At 48.6% G+C, this 17115-nt stretch overlaps 5 protein-coding genes across 19 annotated transcripts in view; 1 reads left to right on the forward strand and 4 right to left on the reverse strand.

Annotated features, from left to right (window-relative positions):
• The window catches only part of LOC118508358 (synapse-associated protein of 47 kDa), a 32645-nt gene extending 28739 nt beyond the window's left edge, over positions 1 to 3906 (reverse strand). For 6 of the 15 annotated variants that reach the window (XM_036048066.1, XM_036048064.1, XM_036048063.1 and 3 more), the window contains exons 1-2: positions 1978 to 2826; positions 286 to 508 (exon numbers count right to left, since the gene is read on the reverse strand). In XM_036048066.1, the coding sequence (XP_035903959.1) occupies positions 286 to 508; positions 1978 to 2137 (383 nt within the window). In that variant the 5' untranslated portion in view covers positions 2138 to 2826. Of the gene's footprint in view, positions 1 to 285; positions 509 to 1058; positions 1178 to 1977; positions 2827 to 3573 lie in introns of those variants that run through there. The other 9 variants (XM_036048067.1, XM_036048075.1, XM_036048076.1 and 6 more) reach the window with 7 other exon arrangements.
• A 262-nt stretch (positions 3907 to 4168) lies between these two features.
• On the forward strand, positions 4169 to 5590 carry LOC118508377 (zinc finger CCHC domain-containing protein 10). The gene is made up of 3 exons (XM_036048114.1): positions 4169 to 4351; positions 4440 to 4601; positions 4674 to 5590. The coding sequence occupies exons 1-3, from the start codon at positions 4314 to 4316 to the stop codon at positions 5212 to 5214; spliced, it is 741 nt and encodes a 246-aa protein (XP_035904007.1). The 5' UTR covers positions 4169 to 4313; the 3' UTR covers positions 5215 to 5590.
• LOC118508376 (DNA replication licensing factor Mcm2) lies at positions 5439 to 8594 on the reverse strand. Its single transcript, XM_036048113.1, has 2 exons — positions 8434 to 8594; positions 5439 to 8337 (listed from the first exon to the last, which is right to left on the reverse strand). The coding sequence occupies exons 1-2, from the start codon at positions 8437 to 8439 to the stop codon at positions 5635 to 5637; spliced, it is 2709 nt and encodes a 902-aa protein (XP_035904006.1). The 5' UTR covers positions 8440 to 8594; the 3' UTR covers positions 5439 to 5634.
• Positions 8595 to 9197: 603 nt separating this feature from the next.
• On the reverse strand, positions 9198 to 13640 carry LOC118508379 (proline-, glutamic acid- and leucine-rich protein 1-like). The gene is made up of 3 exons (XM_036048115.1): positions 13500 to 13640; positions 11898 to 13350; positions 9198 to 11815 (listed from the first exon to the last, which is right to left on the reverse strand). Exons 2-3 carry the CDS (start codon positions 12000 to 12002, stop codon positions 9320 to 9322), a joined length of 2601 nt encoding a protein of 866 aa, XP_035904008.1. The 5' UTR covers positions 12003 to 13350; positions 13500 to 13640; the 3' UTR covers positions 9198 to 9319.
• LOC118502406 (cytochrome c-type heme lyase) lies at positions 12512 to 12961 on the reverse strand. Its single transcript, XM_036034629.1, has one exon. The coding sequence runs from the start codon at positions 12959 to 12961 to the stop codon at positions 12512 to 12514; it is 450 nt and encodes a 149-aa protein (XP_035890522.1).
• Positions 13641 to 17115: the final 3475 nt, after the last annotated feature.

The following is a 17115-nucleotide window of genomic DNA, read 5'->3' on the forward strand; positions in this document are numbered from 1 at the left end:
CAGGGAGAGAAAATGTTGTATCATGTGATTTGAATTTTCCAGCTCGGAAGAAAAATCCGTACCAGTGAGGAAATGGATTGCATTCGATATAAATAATTCTAGAAGCCATTAGAGACCCAACCACACTCATGTTAAAATCAATTCTTCACGATGCTTCTTGGATAGCTTATTGGTCTATAGCGTAAGACGCACTAAGATGGACGATATAAAGGGACCGAAATATTGGGTAATATCTTCAGGAATTCTTCACGTGTAATTTCGCAACTCCCACCACCCTTAGCTTACCTTTTGTCACCACCGTCTCCACCCGCTGCTGCTACGCCAGTTGCATCTGCAGCTGCTGCAGTCGTTGATGCGGCGGTGGCGGCGGCTGTAGCGCCGGAAGTCGTCGCTGTCGCAGTGGTTGCGGCCGAGTTCGGGGGTGTCGGGACTTCCTCGTCCTGCGGTTCGCCCTTGGCCGCCCCAATCCACGAGGTCACTTGATTCGTTAATCCGGAAAACATGTTCACTGCAAACAGGGAGGATGGGACAGACGATGTGGTGTGGTTTTTACTTTCTTCGCCCCTTTTTAGCTCAGCTACGTTTTAAGTGCAGTTGTGCCGTTTTGTTTTTGTTTTAAACACTCTCAAGGGGTTAGTGATTTGCTTTGGTGCGTTTTCAGGTTGTGGGATTTAGCTCTTTTCTCTCAGGACTTCTACATATATCTTTGCACTATGGTGTCACTGCATATTTATAGAACGGGATGAAAGCAAAGTTTTTTTTTGGGTCAAGAATGTCGTACTACACTATATTTCACAATGACCAGTGTCACTTAAACTGCACACAAGTTCAGAGTCCTTCAATAGCTAGACCAATAATGTCACACCCTGAATGGTCTGGTTGGCCTAAGCCCTAAATTGTCCTAAATCTTAGTACACAAAACCAGCGAGTTAATTGCACCTCTCTAGACAGATTTGATCACACTGCACACAGTTGAATGTTTAATTGCGAGAAAGAAAAGCCAAGGACAAGGGATGGGAATCCGCATGCAGCACCTCCACAATATTCTCAATACCGACCGATGGCAACCAGAATTCGACTGGATGCTGCTTCTGCCGTTGAGATGACTTTACAGTATTGCAATCCTATATAAGCTCTTCACAAGGAACGGAAGGCACCGTTTACTTCAATATTGTCCACGGGGAAAAAATGTGTTTGTTCACACTCGTGTGTGTGTGCGTGGCAAATCGAAAGACGGGAGAGAGAGAGTCCTACTGTTTTTAGCGCTCCTAATGTGAATACTTTTTTATTGTCCACGCACTGGGAATAACACAAACACACGCCAACGCATCGCACTCCGCTAAGAGAGCTGTGCCATCAGCTTCTTCAGATGTGGAGGAGAAAGCTAGAGCTTTCAAAAGAAAGCAGCAACACAAAAAAAAGCTCCACGACCCGATTGTCCGAGACAGCGAATCCTGGAGTGCGAGAAGGCGTGCAGTGAGGACAACGGATTTTCCGTTCCACTCTACTAACAGGAAGTGCCCGAGAGCCCGAGGAGCAGTACCGGCAAACGAAGGGAATGAATGTGGAAAGTGAATGGCAATAATAGCATGGAGAAGGTTGGAGCTTTTCGTCGCTCTTCGTCACGGACGATCCTCCACAACCGCTTCCTGCTGCTTCTCCCTCATTGCCATTTTCACAGCACGAACATCGCAGACGCACAATCACATTTACATTGCTGCAAGCAACTATCGGGGGAGATTTATTACGCTAGTGGCTAACTTTGGCTCATACGCGTAACTGAAAGTTGTGAGGATTTGGAGAGCTAATGTAAGGACAGATTAATATAGAACTCTTTTCTTCTTCCCTAACGATTCGCACTTCTTTTCACGTTCGTTAGTCCGACAGCTAGGCTAATTGCGAAATTTTTTTTCGCCCACATGTAGTCTCCACTTGAATCTTATCGCCCAAATCGGGTACCAGAACGTATAATCGTACCGTGGCGATCGAATCCGGATGCGACTGGTGAGGAGAGATACGGGAAATTGCTTCTGTCCACTGAACACCAACCAGCTACACCACGTTTTGTGACAAAACCGAACAACCGACTTTGGTCTGTTTCAACAGAAGTCCGAAGAACGAATAAGCTCACTCGCATAAGGCAAGCACCATCGGCATTCTTCCCGTGTCCTGTTTCGTCCTTTCCGCACGCAATTTATGCTAGCGAGCTTTCAAGTGCTTTCAACCAGCATTGCGCATTCGCTGTTGATGCTGCTCGTCGTGAGGAAAAGCGTCACACACACACGCAAAGGCGGTGATGGATGGAAAGCTCTGGACGTGGCCAGTACTTTACGAATACATCCCCCAAAATGGATCGGAGCTTTCCTAAATGGAAGCTCTGACGTATCGATGGTGGTGGTGAACGGTCTTGCGAAGTAAAGAATAGGGATGCCAGTGGAGCATTTACCGACCGACACAAACTCATGGCGGCACACCAACCATCTCTCTGCCAGGAGCCGTATGCCAGGAGTATGAAGCGTGCCCCACATGACATGCGTACTACGGGCGGCCGAACCGATCGAACTGATGCGTGTCATTGCTAAAATAGCAAAAAAGAAAACCCGTACGAAAGAAAGTTTGGACCGGAATGAATTATTTTCCCCAATGATATGCTTTAGTTAGCAAGCTCCGTCGGGTACCCAAAGGTACGCGCATTATAGGACTTCTTCGACTACTGCGTGCCTCAATCCGTGAACCGGTCTGTTTTATGAATGGGCCCAATGTTTCGTAACAGTCGAGGCGGTTCGGTCACCCTGCAGACAGTAAATAAGGGCGGTAGTTAATAATTCAAATGCATCACTTCGTATCCACAACATCGGCGGGCACGATACATTATAAACAATTATCTGTTAATCCTGTTATTGTGTCGCAGAGGAACCATACTGGACGACAAATCGCTTAATCGAATAAAAAAGATGGGAATGAACTACCACTAGAGGAAAATATTGATTTAAAAATATAAAACGTTGCAATAGTTTTGCTCATGCTGCAGGCTTGGTTCGATCGCTTCGATGACTCCTACGAAGGCTGAGCGCGCATGATGCCTATTAGAGAATAATTTAATTTGATTTTGAAATAATCAATAAACGGACGACGACGAGAGCGAAACCACGTCCACGCCATACAATAATAATGAATACACACACGGACCTAACGAGAGCGATAAGTTGGTGTTAATTATGCTTCTTCTGTTGACTATCCTGCACTTATCACCCTTGACCCCACAGCTGTCGTCCCTTTGGGCTGGAAAACGCCACTTGGTGGAAGGTTCGTCGTCGGTCGCACGGGCGAAAATAGAAGGATAGAAAAATCGATACCCCTAGAAACAAGGCATGGCATGTGGGGATGTGTGTCCATCCTGCCTGACGCTGTACATAACTGGGAGGAAATATCTGCACCAACGATTTTGCTAGCCCTCCAATCCTTCCTAATCCAACCCTAAGCTAAAGGCTACAAGCAAATATGGTTAATCCACTTAAGTGCGTCCACACAGTGCTTACACACGCTAGGCTAATAGGTATATCAGTTTCATACTTTTCGCTTATTTGTTTGATTTGCGTTGGCCAATTTTTAGTCACACCACCACACAATCACAAACCCCCTTTGCGATCGAAATTTTCCTCCGTCAGGCAACCAATGGGGTGGGCTTGGTTTCCTGCTTACACGGTTGTGTGTTGCTGGCTGGCTGGCTGCTGCTAATGCTGGGTTGGAGTCAGAGCTTTTGTGGATACACTTCAATGCACTGTGTTGCACTACGGCACTGTAAAATATAGCAAATTTGCTAGGGATTGCACCAGAGACAGTCAAATGCTCTTGCTCGCTCGCTACGAAACGACTCAAAACGTAGAATGAAAACAACTTTTGTTCAGCCTTTGATAACAATGACAGCTGTTTTCCGTCGCGTTTATACTGCCGTGTGGTGGCGTTAACGAGCCGTGGCGCGATGTTTTCATCGAAATAGTGAATAAAACAGAATACTAATGGAATAAAATGGATGATTTTACTTGATAAAAGCTAATTTTAAGTTTTTAATACATTTCAATGGAAACTCTTGGCGATTTTTAACCCGTTTTGCGTGGTTGAGATTGCCCGCACATAATCATCATCATCATCATCATCAACCGACTCGACCAAGCCAATGACAGCTGAGTGTGGTTGTGTCGTGTGTGTCGAGGAAAAGCACAAAAGTTGTTTACCAAATGAAAATTTAGGGATGTTTTGTGATTTTGCCGGCAAGATATTCTAGCCAACATCTTACCTACAAACTACACAAAATGCATTTAGGTGCACAAAAGCTAGCACTTAAGGAAAAGTAAGTAAGCGCGAATGTGATTTCCCGCACCGGTGGTTGATTGTAGTTTGTATTTGATATTCGCCTGTCTTTTATATTTGCAAAACAGAGAGGCAAAACTAGCTGCCGCCTTTCCCAAAGGGATACGGTGCCAGAAATGTTTGGAGTATGGCCACTGGAGCTATGAATGTCAGGGTAAGCGCAAGTATTTGCATCGCTCCTCGCGTACCCAGGTGCTGAAGAAGAATTTGAACAAAATCGGCACAAAAAAGTAAGTGAAACCCTTGTTTGATTGTCTCGCCGTTCGTGTCTTGCGTATAAACGTTTCATTGTGTCCTTCCAGTGGAGATGCGGCGGCTGGTAAAGAATCATCCGATATAGCTAAACCAACCACCAAATCATCCGGTGGGGAGAAGAAGAAACATACCGGTACCGATTCTTCGGACAGCAGTGACGAGAGCGATAGTGGCAGTGGTAGCAGCAGCTCTAGCAGCTCCAGCAGCAGCAGCGATTCCAGCAGTAGCAGTAGCGACGATGGCAGCAGCACCAGCAGTAGTAGCAGCAGTTCCTCCAACAGCAGCAGTTCCAGCAGCAGCAGTGACGATGAGGATTCCTCATCGGAGGACGGTAAGGCAAAGAAAAAGGCACGGTTGACGAAGAAAAAGAAAGCCACCAACGGTAGCCGGAAGCCTGCGGACGGAAAAAGGACGAGGGAACGCAGAAAAGACATCACAAAGGCGCAGGGCAAGGGTGGAAGCAGCAGTAGCAGCAGCAGCAGCAGCAGCGCCAGCAGCAGTAGCGATAGTAGCAGCTCTAGCAAGGATTCATCTGCATCGGAAAATGAGCGCAAACGGAAGAGAAAACGCCGCAAGGAAGGTGAATAATGTTGGAGTGTAATCACGCACACACTCTAATCGCTTTTAGCCGCTTGCAACACCTTGCAACGATATTAAAGCCCGGAGGAGGAGAACACAGCCATGTAATTGCTATAACTACTACTATCTACCCAACAACCTAACCCCGTGGGAAGTAAAAGTAAAAATCCCCGAATTTACTCGTAACCGCCCTCTCCCAAAAACGAAGGAAAACTGAACCCAATTATTCTATGTATAAGCTTGAAAAATCGTCAGGACGACCACACACACACACTTTTATTATTCGTAAAGTATATCTCCTTGAAACGTATAAATTGTACAAAAAAAAGCGTAAAATGAGAAAAGTGTAAAACGTTAATAAACTCCCTAGCCGACTTAAACCCTACGACGATGAAATTCATTTAAAAAAACGGCCCGCGCCCCGATCGTTCAAGGTTCCGCCGCCTCCGGCACGACCTGCACGATCACCTTCCGTTTGGCATCGTACGTGAACCCGTTCTGCCGGAACAGCTCACTGTCGAGGAATGGTTTCAGGTTGAAGATTTCGATCGCCTTCGCCCGTTCGGACAGATCTTTCTCCATCACCTCGACCACCGTGGTACGGGGCCGTTCGGCACCATCGGCCCCTTCCCTGGCCCGTCGACCGCCCTCCTTGCACCGCTGGTACGCCAGCTGGTCGAGTGTGAGCTGCCGCAGGATGAAGAACAGCAGCTCCGAATGGTCACGCTGGAACGACAGGTACTTCTGGAAGCTGGAACGCATCTTCTTCATGACGCTAAACTTCTGCGCCTCGATGAAGCTTTCCAGCATCATGCGGATGGCCATGTTGACGTCCACATCCTGCACCGTATCGCGCAGATGCATCCGCGCGTGCGCTTCCGACATGCGGATAACACTCTCGATGTGTCGCACCGTGATTGGGAGCGAACCGGTCGATAGCGATTCCTGGCGGAGCTGCGAATACATGTTGGCAATCTTGTCCTGGTCCATGCTCGACAGCTTCGGGTGTACATTCTCCTTCGCGTACACGATGTACTTCTTGAGCAGATCCTGCGGAATCTGCATGGTGTCCTGGGGCTGCGAGTCCGGCACCTGGTCCGCCTTCGACGGATGGTTCTTGATGTGCGACGCGACCACAAACTCGGCCAAATGCTTATCCTGCATCGGGTCGAACTCGTCCTTCACCACACACAGCACGTCGAAACGCGAAAGAATCGGTTCGGACAGGTTCACGTTCTCGGAGAACGTCATGCTCGGATCGTACCGGCCTCCGATCGGGTTGGCCGCGGCAATAACCGCACACCGGGCCTGCAGCGACGTGACGATGCCTGCCTTGGACACGGAAATCGATTGCTGCTCCATCGCCTCGTGGATGGACGTACGGTCCTGATCGTTCATCTTGTCAAACTCGTCGATCAGACACACGCCCAGATCCGCAAGCACCAGGGCGCCCGCCTCGAGGGTCCACTCGCGCGTGGTAGGATTGCGCCGCACGTACGCCGTCAAACCGACGGCGGAAGCACCCTGGCCCGTGGTGAACACTGCCCGCGGTGCAATCTTTTCCGTGTACTTCAAGAACTGCGATTTGGCCGTACCTGGGTCGCCGCACAGCAGGATATTGATGTCGCCACGGATCTTGTGCTTGTTGCCCGGGTTCTTCGATTCGCCACCGAACAGGCACAGCGCTAGGCCGCGCTTGATGTACTCGTGGCCGTAGATCGACGGTGCCATGCTCTGCGTGATACGATCGCTGATCCGGGGATCCTTGCTGAGGCGCTGTATCGTCGAGATGTCTTCGTCGGTAAGCGATGCCACCACCTGCTTGCTGTCCTTCACCACCAGATGGTTCGCGATCAGCACGGTGGCAAACACCGGGAAGCCTTGCTCCGTGTTGAGCGACCCGTCGTAGTTGTTGGTGTAGATGCCGGTCACCTCGATTTCATCGCCCGGTTTGCACTGATCGCAAAGATCGGCCAGCAGCACACAATCCTTGCTGCGAGGAATACGGCCCGCCGGGATGCGTCCGGGAGATTCCTGCAGGGTAATCTTCTGATAGTTCCGGTACAGCGTTTGCTCCATGTTGATCGAGAACGGACCAACGCTTTGACATTCGGGACAGGAGCCGGGCTTCACCTCGGTGTTCTGGCTCTGTACGAACGGTCCCAGCACGTACCCACACTTGACGCAGTCGTACTTGATGACGGACAGCTGCGGCAGCACACCGGTGGTGGCAGTTACGACACCCAGCGTGCGCACGAGCTGATTCAGGTGCAGCTTGCGGAATGTGCGCAGTTCCTCCACCAGCGGCAGATCGGAAATGCGCACATGGATTTCGTTCGTCACGCGCTCGTACGTCGGGTACAGGCTCAGCACCATCTCCTTCGCCACCTTGTCCATAATGTCGAGCATCTGGAACGGTGCCTCGGGCAGAAAGTACGCCAGCACGTGCTGGTTGTGTGCCAAATCCGGGTACGACACGACAAAGCTGGAATTGTTCTGTTCGCACATCCGTCTGATCCGCTCCCGGTACACGTAATGGCCCTTCTCGTCCACGAACGTGCGCAGGAAGCTGTTGAAGCGGTTGGAAATTTCCGTCCGTGGCGCCAGCATCGAAACCCACTCCTTGATGCTGTGTCCCTTCGTGTCCTCGAGATTTTCGATCGATTCCACCATCTCGGCATCGGTTTCCGTTTCCGTTCCCAGTTCGGCCGCTTTCTCCGCCGCGCGCCGTTTCGCCCGCGGCATATCATCATCGTCGTCGCTTTTGTCGTAGAACAGATCCGAATGGTCACGGTGCACGCCCGCATCACGATCACGCCGGCGCATCTCGGCCTCGGCCGCGGCACGATCCGTTTGCGAGATGTCGCTGTACTCTTGCGTGTCCAGGTCGTCCACATCGTACTGATCGAGATGCGGTACGGGACGATAGTCCGCCTCCATGTTATCACCGAACAGCTCCTCCCCATCCTCTTCCTCCTCCTCGTACACCTCCTCGCGCACCGTCGTATCACCAAGGATTTCTGCCTCATCTTCGAACGGTTCGAAATCCCCGACCGGGGACGTCATGCCGGAGCGAAAGTTTCGTCGGTCCATGTCCGACGGTAGGTTCGGGGCTGGAGAACTTGGTGTGTCCTTCACAGGAGAAGCATGAAGTTAGACACCAGATAAATGGGACATTCGCATCTCTTCCACTTTATAAATGATTAAGCTGAGGGCTTGCATACTTACCGACATGTTTTACTGTGTATAAATTACTAAAAGACAACAAAAACGTTATTCAACGCAACAAGTTCACGCGCACTATATCAACACTCAACAGTTCTTCAGCAGCAACGCTCACCAACAAATGAGTTGCGCGCGCAATTTTGACAAGCGCCCTCCTTTGACAGGACGCAGGCAAACAAGACGAACTGCAAACGGAAGAGCAGTTGATAGTTTATATTTTATTTGGAATATAAACTGGAAAATGTGGTAAGGAGAGCGTGTTTTAAATATCCGAATTCTTTAAATTGTATTTTATATAAATCAACAAAGGAGTATAATCGATTAAAATAATAGGATAAACATTTTATTATGACTGCGTAAAACATTTGCCAATCCCAGTGTGCGTTCAGGGTTGTTTACAAAGTGTAAATGAAATAGTGAGGTGTGTTGAGGGTTTAAAAAGGATTTTTTGAATGTTATCCTTCTTTTTTTGGAAAGGACAAATCTTGTAATACCACGTTGGGTCACGAAAATAGAAATATTTTAAATAATAGAAGGGTCCTCAGAAGACAACGGAGAAAACGTTACAATTCTGAATTTGCCCGTCACGTAATGAGGATGGCACCGGATGCATCCGTAAAGTACTTGGTCACATGGACAGAATAGATGAGGGATTGCCTCACGATAGTGCCAGACAGCTAGCAGAGTTGAGGACTTTTAATATCGAACTAAACTGCCGCATCCTTCACCATTTTGCTGAGGGCAAACACGTGGTAGATCCGAGATTAAGAACTGACAACCCGAACTGCCAGGTTTATTTGTGTGTAGTACTTTATTAAGCATATCTCAAGAGTGTTCTTAATTCATATTTTTATAGCGAACCGTGTATACATCGAAACGAATGCTAAGCCTATGGTTCGTCAACGAACTCTGCCACCATCTCGTTTACGATATCGTCAATGTTTTTAGCTTTCCCGGTACCATTGCAGCTGTCCGGCGAAAGTTTGGCCTTTTTCGGCGATCCGCCATTCGTTGTAACATCATCCAGCGCTTGCGACGTAACGGTATCACGCTTCAGGCGATTCTTCGCATTTTGTAGTTCCACTTCCGTCGAAACTACCACAACATCGTCGTCGTCAGCAACGTTACTCTTCACGGCCTGTTCCTCATCGCTGTCCATTATCGAAACGACGGCAGGATCTTCCGGCTTGCCGTCATCGTCATCTTCCGAGCAGTGAATGACACCTTCGTCATAATCACCGTCGCCCTTGTCCGGGATGGTGATAATTTCATTTGATTTCGCTTTCACCGTATCGTCCAGCGAGGAGATGCTTACGTGCTCCACCCATCCGGTAGCTTCCGGTTCGGCAGGCTGTTCGCTTTCCGGCTCCATGATCGAATCGTCGCTCGCTTCAGTTACGGCTAGCGATTCGTTGATTTCTCCCTCACTTTCGCACGCAGCGTCTTCAGTAGCAGCGCCGGCACCGTTGGTCGGGGTATTATTTTCCGGTTTTTTCGGTGAGCTACTGTCCCGCGGCACAGCCAATGATGAACCAACAGCATCGAGTGCATCACTGTCAAAATGCACCTGGCCGTTGGTTTCCATCCTAGAGGAGACCGTTTGCTTCACCGCTATGCTCATTGCCAACGGGTGTTTGTCTTTGTTTGCCAACGCATCCTTAATGGCTGATTTATCGGCCGGGAAGTAAAGCGTTTCCTTCCACGGATGTACCACCAGCTCGATCGTGCGCGCTAGCTCTGCCGCCACGGCACGTACCACCGTGCTAGAGTCGGTCGTTTGCAGCGTGTTGAAGATGTAGCTCGCGTATTGCAACGGTGGAGGACAGTGGTGGTGGGGATTTACGATAAGAGCAGCAAAGGCGCGCAGTAAAGCGACCCGAACCTTAGCGTCACCGTACAGCCCGAACTGCTGGTGGTTCGATACAAGCGAAAAACAGAGCGGAACAATTTTCTCCTCCAGCAGCTTGTGTGTGACGGGTTTGATGAAACACCCGGCCGATTGTAGTATAACGGATAAGCAGTCAAGGGCCGCCTGGCAGAGGGACTCATTGCCAGCATCCAGCAGCTGCTCCTTACGTTCCGCCATTCCGCCTCCACTCGAATGATTCTGATTGAGGGCAGTGGCAGCGTTCTGTTCCTTCTGCAGCTTTCTCTTCGCCCGGGACGACAGTCGCTTGTTGCCGCTGGCACCCATCTTCAGCGTTACCTCGCTTTCGTACGGCGTAAAGTCCCACACTATTTGCTCGAGCAGTGGTTCATTAACCATCTCGATGGTACTCCCGTAGCGCATCTTTTCGCACCACAGCTGGATGCTTTCGTATGTTTTCTTCCGCAGCCGAGCGAACGACTTTCTCGTGCCTTCCGACGAATCGCGCCGATTGGTCTGCGTTGCTCGGAGCAGTTTCGGGAAGATCTCGCAGATTGCGTCGCCGTACATAAGCATATTGGTGCCGAGCGCCAACACTAACCCATCCAACACCTCCAGCAGCCCGTAATGGATCGACGGCAGAAACGTACCGAAGGCAATGTTTTCCGCCAGCGGGTTTTTGCCCATCGCCTCGCAGGAAACGGACAGCCCACGAAGCACCAGATTCAATGCTTTAAACGGCACGATAGGTTTCGCGACGGGGTACGCACCCACAATCGCTTGATCGAGGCAAGCAATCAGGTTCACGGCACGGACGGCCAGTAGCTGCGCCTTGCGGATGGGATTCTTTAGCGTGGTGGTGTTTGCCATCGGCGGAAGCTTTAAACACTCCAGATCTTCTTCCTCATCGAACGTTTCCGGCGTGTGTGCGAATATTTGATTCAAGAGGTCGTGAATCGTATCGACCAGCTTCCGATAGTACTCTTCCCAGGTTCGCTTGTGCAAGGAACCGTGCTGTCCGCCGCCCCGTATCTGTTGCAACAGCAACAAACATTTGGCCGTGCTCTGGATGATGACCGGATTGGTAGAGTCGACCAACGAGTAAAGGTACGTTTCGATACGAGTCTTCATCGGACCACATGCGCCAGCATAGTGCTGCATTGCTAGCTCGAGGAAGGCCAAAGCGGACGGTACAACGGCCGGTGGCAGCTTGGATCCGACCGATTCCAGCAGCTTTGGTAGATTACTCACAAACAGCTTGTGCAGATCGTTCGAGGCCAGCGAACGGTGGATAAGTTGCTGCAGCAGCTTGTACACCAGTGGCATGGTTTGCGCTGGACCACGCTGGTCCAACACTTTCAAGCAAAGGGTCATGTAGAACTGGGCCTTATCTTCAACCAGATCCAGCGGGCAGCCGGAGAGAAGGTGGATGAGAATTTTTAAACCACGATCACGCGTCCTGGAGCCGGCCAGCAGTGTACCGATTCTGGTGAAGATTGCATCCAAATCATTTTGAGGCTACAAATATAAAGTAAAACGACGGGGTAAGCGTAACACTCATCTATGAGCAAGGTGCAGAGCTGGTACCGCTTCAACTTACGTCCGTCCAAAACGATTGATGTTCATCTAAATTGTTGAGAAACACGTCCAGCAGACTATCGTCACTTTCAAGAAGGCTACCGAACAGCTGGCCGACGCCTTCCATCTTTTACGGTGGATATTAAACACGACTAAACACACAATTATTATCCTGCTTCCGTGTATTTCGCTTCAATACACGTGCGCCGGCAAAAAGGTAAACAACGGAGTGACTGACAGCGCTGTGCAGGGTTGCTTTGCATGTGTTGAGCTGTCATTGTACAGGGCGTATTTTGAATGGCGTGCGAGAAGCATTTTTAATTTTAAATTAACTTAAATAGAAATTACTACTAAACAAAAGATAGCGCACATGTAAACCACATCGTTTAAGGTGGGTTTAAGAGGAGACCATGCTTTTATTCCGAGAACATATTCTATTCTCTACGTAACTGTTTCAATCATAAATTTTCAGCTCGCTATCGGGTGTGTGTATGTGTGCGGAGTAAATCTATTTAATTTAAATATGCCTCTTCACGAGTCTGTTCGGTCATTTGTGAAGCGAATTTGCGATCAATCTTGCCCGGTAAGCGGTAAAATCCTACTTCTCGTTCGCATCATCAATGACAGCAGCATTGCTCAGTTTGTCAACTCTTTCAGTTTGTCTTCCAGCTCGAACTTCCACCGCATGTACGCTACCTTCATACGGTCCCAAACGTTGTCGAACGAGTCCATCGCGGGCCTTACATCCAGCAGTGCAAATTTGTACTTCTCGTCCACCATGCCACCGTCGTAGTAGTCAATAATGTAGCGCACATCCTTACCGCAGCGATCGATGATCCAGTCGTGCCGATCGAACGGCAGCTCGTATCCCATCATGTTGCGAATCTTGGCCCGCGGGCTGTAATCTGTTGCCTTGCCACCGAAACTCTTCAGCCGTGGGTTGCCACATTCGCGTGCATGCAGCGCTTCCCACTTAAGCACCTCCTGCCAGGCCTGTTCGTTGTTCGCATTGTGAATCTTTATAATGTCGTCCATGTCCTTCGGTGCAAGGTCATCCTTCTCCCAGCGCCAACCTTTGCGCAGCATCGCGTTCCAGAACATTTGTTGACTTGGGTACAGCCAGAACTCTTGCTTGCCATCGGCCGTTGCCTTCGGAATCGATGAAACCTGGCGCTCGGTAGGCAGCGGGAATGGTTGTCCTGGGGCTGGGTTTTGATTTGCTGGTGGCATCATGTTCAGCGGGTTCACGTCGGCACCGTCGTGTTTTACCGGGCATTCCGATACCAGCACGGGCTGTTCTTTGGGTTGCTGTTTTTGGTGCATCGGACATTCGGGCGGTGGATTACCGCCCATGGCGGATTTGTCACCGACGGGCGGATGTCCTTTCGGTAGTGTTGTTTCCTCGCCCTTGCTCAGTGTGCTGGGCACTATGTTGGAAGCAACCTTCTCTGCTGCGGAGACCGTGTTTCCCATGGCTAGGAAGAAATTTAAGGGGAAAAAATTACTTTACAGCAATAGCTAGATGCTCCGGCGGTGGTGGTTCAATCCTACCGGTGTAGGTTACATAATTCACCGAAACAAGAACAGATTCGGCCAATTAGTGCTATAAACACACGTGGCTTACCTGTGGGATACAATAATTTGTCGAAATACTTATCAAACGGGGCCTAAATGTAAGTAAGTTTTTAAAATTTCCCAAGTTTTCGTAACTTTGATTTTTCAATGTGATTTGTGTTGTGACAGCTGAACGACGATATTGGCAAATGTCTAAAGAGTTGTATAAGATGTAGAGTTGAGTTCTAACGCCGGAATTTAAATTCTTGCGATGGCTTATAAAAATTATGTAAACACATTTTGTGTCTTTGTAGCACGTTTATTTACGAACATTACACTTTTGATAACATTATATTACTATAAAGGTGTTTTTTACTGAATTAATTCATGTAAAATCTCACGCAAATAATTACATACGTTACATCGCTCTATGCGTAACGCTTCGTAACGACAACATTACAGTGTAGCACGTGGTGATAGCATTTTTTTTGAAAATCGACGTTTATTTCTTTTGAACAATTCTAAATCACATTGGGATGTGAATGGCAAAGATTATTATAGAATTAACAATAAAAATTGCTAGCCAAATGTGTTCCTGTGTTTAAATTCAATGTAACAATAACGCAGACTCACGTGCTACATTGATAATCTGCATTTGAGAAGTATTTGTTAACTGCAGAACGTGCAGAACGATTGCCATAACAGTGGGTGGCTCACGTTGTGTCTTGCGTTGGCCATAATCCTCCTCATCATATCTCACCCAGGGCCTAAGCGCTCGACCGAACTTCTTCTCGCACGGCCAGCTTATCGGAACCACTTCAGAATGTTAAGCAAACGCGGCGCTGAGAATGAAGCGCTGATAACCATTATCGCCAGCCCAGTCCCGGGCAGCCCCCACTTCGATTGCAGCGATCTCGCCGATGTTACTGCTGTAATCGTGTACACCTCAACGCAACAAGCGCGCACTGGTCCGAATGCAGCCACTCTTGATCGCGGAGAAACTATTTTAAGAACCAGTACAACCGTTTCGTTTGTCGGCCGATAGCACCAGCCCAGAGGCCAGGATGTGGATGTGCAGCCAAAGCAAACCTGTTGTTCAGCAGATGCATCGATAAGGCTAGCGCTCGCCCGGATCGAGCCGCCGGTGACCATTGTTGCTTGTGCTGTTTACTTCGTTGAACGACCATAGTCGCTTGCATATGGCGAGGATGAGGATGATGGCGCGTCTAGAACATGGAAAGTTGCATACACACTGCGTGAGATTGTGATCGCGCCGTGGCCAACGCTACAATGCAAATTCTCCACCAATAATTAGTGAAGCTTCACTCGGGTGAGGTTTAGGAATTTCCCACTAGGTACTACGTGTCGTGAGAAATGATGTGTTTGTCGATATGGGGAGGTTGTTTGACACGAATATCTACCGTCTGGACTAGAGAATACAATCCATTTTAAATATTATGTTTAACTAAAGCGCATATGATCTATAAGCTACAGCCGGGGTAGTTAATTCCAATTTCCGTTTCTAATTCCAATTTTTGTATGTACTAGTAACAGCCAATTCTCACGTGCAGCGTGCAAACGAAAGCAGCTTTCATGCGCATGCCATCCGACACGTTGTCATTGTGGATTTTGTTTCCGGTAACACATCACGTTGATCGGCACATGGGAAAATGGGAACGTTTCGTGAAACTAGACCGCTCTGTTGTGGTTACAGACGAACTTAACGGGTGAGGTGTTGGACGAGGAAGGTGCTTCGAATCCGAAATTGGACGCCAAGACGTACGGTGGCTCAACGGGTACCATTTTGAACACACTCGAACGCGGTTGTACACGTGACTGAGTCTGGCTGGAGAAAGCAGGTGGGTGTTAAGTTTTCCAACGTGGGAAGAAAGGAGCGAAAGGTGGTTGATCTTGCTTTCAATAGCAAGAAAAAGAACGCCTATATTGAGCCTCTTCAACGGATATAAAGCGACAAATTACCACGTGCTTATTAAAAGATTATTAAAAGACTCAATTCCGTGCGAGTATATGCTTTGTTACCCGGCCAATTACTTTATTAGCCGCACAAATTCATTTATGGTTGCGAACACAATTGCGTAACTGTGTTCGCCACTGGTCGACCGCAATTGCAAAAAAAAAAACCGTTCCGAAGCTAGCCACTTCCAACTTTCCATGGGGTACGTGGCTGATAAGGGATGGTAACGTGTGCACTCACGCTACTGATACGGAGCATAGCTTTGTTCGAGGGGGTTTTTTTCTTCTGTATGAATGGTGTTTTTTTATGATTATGTAGAAAATAATGCTATTATTCCCAGTTATAAACAATGCCCTATTTATTTGCGCTGCCCTTTTTCTTACCGGTAACCCTATTTTAAGATAGCGTAATTTATGGCCCGTTTCCGCATCACCCTATCACCCATAATCCAGTAGCACAGTTTCAGAAGGAATGTAGTTTTGCAGTTGGCACACGTACCTTATCAGACCTTATATTCACAATCTCCTAACAAATCTCATCTAATTACATCTAAACGTTTATTGTTCGCGCGTACGCATCTTGACGATGGAGGCGCATGGTACCGCGAAGAAGAAGAGCAAGAATCGATAAGCATGCCACCCGACCGAAGTTATCTTGGGTGTTGTGCGTCATATCGCTTAGCAGCACTTAAAAAGGCTCACTCGCTCGGTTTCCCATCAGAGCGAGTGATATCTCGTGACCAGAGATCCCTTACCTTTGGGGCGACCAGCCCGTTGGCTCGTGCACAGGATGGGCCTGTCGGATGGTGATAAGGGCCGCGTTAGCGTTCGAGTCATTGCCCATGGCACCACACCCACACACCCGTGGAGACCTTCGTGAAGGTCGTGCTGGTCGAAGGGAGTGGACTGGAAATTCGTGTGATTATTGATGTCGCATCGTGTATTGTTTTTTCGAGTCGCGCCTGGACACTGTTTAGACCGTCCGCCGGTTTGGGCCGATAAAAATAGACAAAAGTAAAGCGTGGCTGTCATCCAACGGAAGCAGCAGCTGATAAGAGGTAAACAAACAAATAAAAAAAAAAGTATTTACATCAGCCCGGGATAAGGAATGGTGGAGCTGCTGACGGCTTAGCGATCTGAGCGCAATTTAAGTTTGAGTAATTATTAATGGAATTTAGGGATCAAAAGAGCATCAATTTCTAGATATTGTTGAAGAAATCCTATATTTAATAAATCACACTTTCACCACTCCAGGAACTCATATGTCGAATCGAATTCCATTAAAAGGCTCTTTGTTTCTTGGCGTTAACTTTCCGACGCGGAGCTTCGCTGAGTCAGCTGCGTTACCAAGAAACGCTAGGGAAAAACTAATTCCAACACAACTTCAACTTCAAACTCGGCTGGTCTTTTGACGTCATGTGCACGTGGCACCGCACAAGGCACTGGCAGTCGAATGCAACCGACGCAACATGGCCACCATGGCCTGATGCGAAACACCGGGTGACATTTGGCATTTGGTAGATATGGCAACTGGACACAACACGACGGCACAAGCACATTTCCTGCACCGTGACCGTTTCGGGTTTTGCGAAATCGGTCCTGCGTTAAAGACGGGGTCCACTTTTACCGAATATTTGTACTCGAAGCGAGAGAGAGAGAAAGAGAGAGACTACCAGGAACGGCTGGGGCAGGAAGTAATCACACCGTCACAA

Source organism: Anopheles stephensi, chromosome 2 (genome assembly GCF_013141755.1).
Source record: "Anopheles stephensi strain Indian chromosome 2, UCI_ANSTEP_V1.0, whole genome shotgun sequence".
NCBI lineage: Eukaryota > Metazoa > Arthropoda > Insecta > Diptera > Culicidae > Anopheles > Anopheles stephensi.